The following is a 6,000-nucleotide window of genomic DNA, read 5'->3' on the forward strand; positions in this document are numbered from 1 at the left end:
ATTGTTACTTCCGTGGCTATGTACACTTTGATCATTTCTATTACAGGTGGCAGCATTCATAAGGTAGTTTTGACGTTTCTAATGATTGAAATGTATTCACTTCACAAATGATGCAAACCATTTCTCCTTGAATTCCACAGGCTCACGTGAAGTTTCTATTAAAAAAAAAAGTTGGTGTATGGTTTTCTAAATGGAGCAATAAAGCCAAAAGCAAACTACCATGAAGATAATGAAGCTTAAGCTTCAAAGTTCATTTGAACAAAACACTATACCTAATTTTCTATTTAGAATATGTATTCCTTTTTTAAAAAAGAAAAGAGGAGACCCAAAATTATATAGGCCCCATAAAATCTGGACTCATCCCTAAACCAGGCCTAAGGATTTTAAAAGTCGGAATGGAGATACTCTTGAGTATCTCTACTGGCACAAAGGATATCATGTAAAACATGCTGATATTAAAAAACAGATGTTCTGCTATTAATAAAAATACTTCTGTTCTGAAAAGCCGGAGGAGGGGAGCAGTAATAAGCTCCAACGTGACTCTGACATTGGTATATGATATACCTTTAGGCTCCTTATCCATTTCAAGATCTAAGTATAGTAACCAACTTCAAATTTAGCTTTCTTAGCATAATTGGGATTCTTCTCTGCCCTGTCCACAGCGTCTCCTGCACACCCACTGTGTGCCAGGCACTCTGCCAAACATGGGGCAGCAGTGTACGGAACAGGCAGAAGTGCCTAACCTCATGGAGCCGACCACCTACACACAGGGCAAGCTTCTGTCCGTCGGCAGCCGAGCGCCACTTGGCCCAGCCTGCAGTGCGGCTGCTCCTGAAAGACACACGTCTCCCCGTCAGGCGTCCTCCCAAAGGACCGCACCTTCGGCGCCTCTGCAGGGCAGTCTGTGCTGTGGGCACCCAAAGGTGCTTCTCAGGGGCCCTGGAGAGGGCGTGCCCCTCCTCATCAGCCCCCAAGCAGCCATCTGTTTTTGACTGCTTTTTGGACGTTCTCAAAATCATGTTTTTAGCTCTTACTGATGCAGCATGAAGGACTGCCCTCAGTGTGGCATTGGCTGGAATGATTTCTTTTGTGTGTGCCCAAAGGGGAAAAAAATCAGAATAACTTTTAAAAACTGGACTCTACATCCAAATCCATATAGTAAGGCAAAATGTGAAAACAGTATGTTTTAGAACTCAATTCCTAAAAACCTTTAATGTGCCATTCTCCTGTAACTATTAAAAAACAAGAACGCCTAAGTACGAGTGGCCCCTGATAAACACGCATAACTCACTGAGGAGCCTGCGAAGCGGAGCTGCCCACACGAGCAGCACCTTGACCGTGAACCAGCCAGTGTGGTGTGGCTGCTTTGTGACATGCTTCGGGCTTGTGTTCCAAAACACTGTCTGTCTATTCAAAGCATACACGTCTCTTTCATACATTTCCAACTGTACCATGGCAGGCCTCATGTTATTTCTGTTTTGGCTGTTTCGATTCTTTGCAGCATCTCTCATGCCGCCTCTTTCAGAGTCTATTCCTTTACTATAAAGCAGATCACTCCATAATACCCTTTACATTTGAAAATTACTCAGTCATTCCCAAGAGACATGGTATACCGGACCAGAAACTGAAGTGTTTTAGTGTAGATTCTAGCCAGGTCTATACCACAGTCCATGTATTATTAATACATAACCTTTCAGTTTCTAGCCTGTAATTCAAATAATTTTTAATCTAATCATATTGCCCCCAAAACGATGTAAATGATTCAGAAGTCCCTTTTACTCTATGGTTTTGAATATCACCCTCGTCATTTCAAACACTCTCTACTTCTTAAGGGTTTTTTTTTTTCATTACACAATCATTCTTCTAAAAAAATTATGTGTATACCACCCAGAACACATCTTTAGTCCTGCACTGACACAATTTACTATGAACTGAAAATATGTATGTATCACTCCAGTCTGAATGGCTGGGTTTCCTTTTGCCCTTGAAAACCCACCACGGTTACTATTCATTTAGCACACCTGGGCTGAACACAATGCATCGAGAAGAACGTGACACAGTCTGGCAATTCCTAACCTAAGGTTTGTACCAAGTTTCATAAAGATGGTAACAGCAGTCTCCAAGTTACTCTTCAATATTCAAAAAGGCCAACATACTTTTTTCCCTTAACATCATCCACCTTTAGATGAGGAGACAAATTCAAGGAAGCATTATTCTTCACCACATACTCGTTAATCAGAGGCTCTGACTGGCACCCACGCAGATACCAGATTATAATAAAAGGGGTTTTAGGTTGTGAAAGGACTGGGTTTTAGGTTGTGAAAGGACTGGGAATGGCTGGTACGGCAGAAAAAGACATGGTTTTGAGAGCTGAAGACAGGTTTCGAGTCCTGAGCAACATAATTGCAGGCAAGCCACTGCATTCTGTCTGGGTCTCCGTTCTTAAACTATAAAATGAAGGTCTGTTTAGATGACCTCTGCAGCTTTAAAATATTTCCTTATGGACCTTAGCATTGTTTGTGCCCAAACAACTTGGTCACTGCATTCCTGCTGCAACTCTCCATTCTGTCCCAGGCAGATGCAACAGTGATTAAACCCCAGTCCCCCAGCAGACAGGGTTCTCCCCTCAACCTAGCTGCCAAAGCCAAGGTTAATAGTTTCCAATTAGATCACACACTTCACACAGGACACCTGAAAGATGTTCTAGAGAAAGGGAAGAAAACTCCAGTCATGGCAGAAGAAACAGAACCAGAAAAAAGGAAACAAAGCCAGTCATTGCTACACATAGCATACAAACAATGTGACTGGCACTGATTTACCATCAGTCTCACAAGCAACCTTCCACCAGGAATGACTACCTTTTATAAATAAGGCAACTGACTTGCCTAATGCACCAGGACCCACTTATTTTACAAAAATGGAACTCTATGGTTTCAAGTTATACACTTTCAGAGGGCACTTTAAATGGTAATATATTCCTGGAGACAAAGATTTGAAAGTGGGTCCAAAGAAAGACTCTAGCCTGTAATCCTGGACTTTCTAAAATTTAAGAAAAAATTTTTTTCTCACTGTTTAAGTGCAGAAAGCTATGTAAAATGCTACACTAAACTACATATATCAAAGTCACATTCAAGTAAGACTCACATTTTGGGCAACCAGGCAGCTGCTTATAACCAAACACAAAAGATATAATCTGAGCAGTCCAATGAGTAAATGTCCCCTGTCTCTAATAGTCCAAAATTTCAATTCCATTTTCCTTGAATGAAGCTTATTTCCCGTATTTTGTATCCAATTAGAAGTAATCCCAGGAACCTGAACCTTGTCTGATAAGATTTAACCTTACTTGTATAATAATCAGATACCACCACCCACCCATCTGAAGAGGTTTCTGTGACTTGGAATTACTTAACTAGAATACTTTTACACGTGTATCATTAACATCAATGTAAACATCCTATTTGCTTTCATGAAATAAACATGTCACCTCTTCCCCAAAAGGTAGCAAGTACAAGTGTATCGCAGGCCTGCCTTAGGATTTCAGTTACCAATCTGATTACTCAGATAAACTACTGTATTGTATATATGTATTTAGCAGGATTTTGCCCGTATGCATGTTTTGATTAAATAGAGTGTCTCTTTAGTCCAGCGGTGGAAAACACTTCCTCAGACCCCAGAAAGATTTAGTTAACCAGTAACATTTCGGGGCTCATTTTTAAGTCGCATGTCGCTGTGAAAATACTTACGAGACTCAAGACTGCAAGAGGGCGGCTCTAGAAGGGTACACCTTTTCCTGCTTGGCCGCGCCACCCGGAACTCTGCAGGCTCCCTGGCGGCAGCGTCCCACTCCGGTCCCCAAACGGGGTGCCCGTCCCGGGCCCAGAACTAGGTGCCCCTGGCTCCGGTGTAGGAAATCTAGCCTGCTGACACCCCATTAACTGCAGCTCTCTTCCGGGACCCAGCAACTGTAAACAGGAGCCTGTTTCCCTAACCGAAAGCCTCCTCACCCCTCTCACTTGGGCCGGGGTGCGACGGAGAACCCCGCCCCCCTCCCACCCAACGGGCTGGACAGGGCGCTGCGACGCCCCTTCGGAGCAAATCGGGACGCCAGCCCCGCCGAAGCTCCCGTGGACCCGGGCTGGGGCGCCTCGGTCTAAGGCTGTAAGGCCGCCCACACTGGCTCCCTCGGTCTCCGCACCTGGCCCTCCCCAACCTCTCCTGCCGGGGTCCGAGACGCCCGAAAGTCCGCCGGGTAAGGAACCCTACTCACCGGTCCGGAGGCAGCCGCCCGGCAGCCATCTTAAGACCCCACCAACATCGCGCTTCCTCATTGGCTCTGACACCTCAGCCAATGGGCTGGGGCCATTCTGGCCCAGTAGTCGCCATGGCAACCGCCAGCGCTCAGCTGGGCGGTGAAAGGGGTTGAACTGAGGGTGATTGTTTTCTTTCTACTTCTATTCTCCCATGGTTTTCCCTCTTTCTTCTGGTCGTTTCTCCAGACTTTGTTGTTTCTTCATCTCCTCCAATAATCCGGTGCAGGCTTAGACTTCGACGTGAGTTCGATCCACAAAGGAGAGAATCGCTGCTGATACTCTCTAGGCCCTTTCTGGGAATGTTTCCATTCATTCATTCTTTTCCTCTCTCGCTCTTCCTTTTTTGCTTTCTGCACATATTTTTTAAGCAGGCTTCCTTCTACACTTTGTTTAGGAGGAAACGGTCCGTCTCCTGCTCTCATGGAGCTTACCATCTGATTATCGTCCAAGCTGCCTCACCAACCAGCTGTGTGACCTTGGCCGAGAGCTTCTTGAACGAACTCCCGTTCCACGGCAGCCACTGTTTTAGACCCTGGGGGAGCGCAGAATATAAGCAAGGAAAAAAACAGCCAAGAAAAACAGAAAAGCGCTATGAAGAAAATAAAACCATAATGTGATCGCGATGGGAGTGGAGCTCTTTTAAAAGGGCTTCCTTTTCCTAAAATAGTGTTCTCTGATAAGGATAAGAAGGCTGTTTCCTGTTTCCTAGTGTTGTAATGTTTGTATAAGAAAATACACTTAAAGACCTTAACCTGTTTATTACCTGGCCCTTTTGTCTTAGCTATTTGTTATTCTTAACATTATCAATAATGCCTCCCTTGGAAACATTCTGGAAACGTATAAAATGTTAGTGTGGCACTCAATAATATACCACGATTTAGTATAAGCAGGTCTTTAAGCTTATTGTTTGACTATCTGCTGCCCTGCCCCCAGTGTCTCCCAGAAGATGTGCCAGGTTTATGGATTAGTTTTCCATATAACCCCAGAACCGCAGTGAAACCTGCATTGACCAGCTTGGGTGGCTAAGGTCCTGTTAACAGGCTCCCATTCTCTGATTCTAGAATAGAAGCAGAGCTGAGCTATTAAGAATCTGTAGGAAACTGTCCTGGCCAAGCGTGTCTGTCTTTTCAAGGGAGTTTTCGCTGAATCCAAAACCTTCAAGTGTTACGGAAAGGGTGTGTGGGAAAGCACTGTTTTAGCCGTGGCGTTGGGCCTCTTAATCACTTTATTAGCTCAGCCACAGACTGGGTGACTTAAGCAACAGAAATTTACTTCTCATAGTACTGAAGCTGAAGGTTGGGAAGTCCAACATGCCAGCCACATGGGTTTCCTTCTGAGTCCTGTCTCTTGGCTTGTAAGGCAGCAGCCATCTTGCTGTGTGTTCACATGATCTCTCTCTCTCTCTCTCCCCTGCCCCACCTCTCTTTTGTATTAATACACGTGTGTGGGAAGAGAAAAAATGGGGAGGAGGGGGAGAGAGAGAGAGAGCTATCTCCTATCCCAGGTCTCTTCTTCCGAGGAGACTAATCCTCTCAGGGCCCCACCCTTATGACCTTAAGTAACCTTAATTCCTTAGGGTCCCCACCTCCACTTGCAGCCACACTGGGGGTTAGGGTTTCAACATATGGATTTTATTGGCACACAAACATTCGGTCCATGAAAATGCGTATGGTGGAAGGGTGGCCAGAAT

The 6,000-nt window shown here is 44.8% G+C and overlaps 1 protein-coding gene across 5 annotated transcripts in view; it reads right to left on the minus strand.

Moving 5' to 3' along the window:
• Positions 1–4,351, minus strand: part of FAM204A (family with sequence similarity 204 member A) — a 30,531-nt gene extending 26,180 nt beyond the window's left edge. For 2 of the 5 annotated variants that reach the window (XM_036027373.1, XM_036027372.1), the window contains exon 1: positions 3,744–4,233. Coding sequence is in view for 2 of the 5 variants with exons in the window: in XM_028514202.2 (XP_028370003.2) it covers positions 4,268–4,328 (61 nt within the window). In the remaining 3 variants the exon portion in view is untranslated. Of the gene's footprint in view, positions 1–3,743; positions 4,234–4,267 lie in introns of those variants that run through there. The other 3 variants (XM_028514202.2, XM_036027371.1, XM_028514203.2) reach the window with 3 other exon arrangements.
• Between the last annotated feature and the right edge of the window lie 1,649 nt (positions 4,352–6,000).

This window comes from Phyllostomus discolor, chromosome 5, assembly GCF_004126475.2.
Source record: "Phyllostomus discolor isolate MPI-MPIP mPhyDis1 chromosome 5, mPhyDis1.pri.v3, whole genome shotgun sequence".
Classification (NCBI taxonomy): Eukaryota; Metazoa; Chordata; class Mammalia; order Chiroptera; family Phyllostomidae; genus Phyllostomus; species Phyllostomus discolor.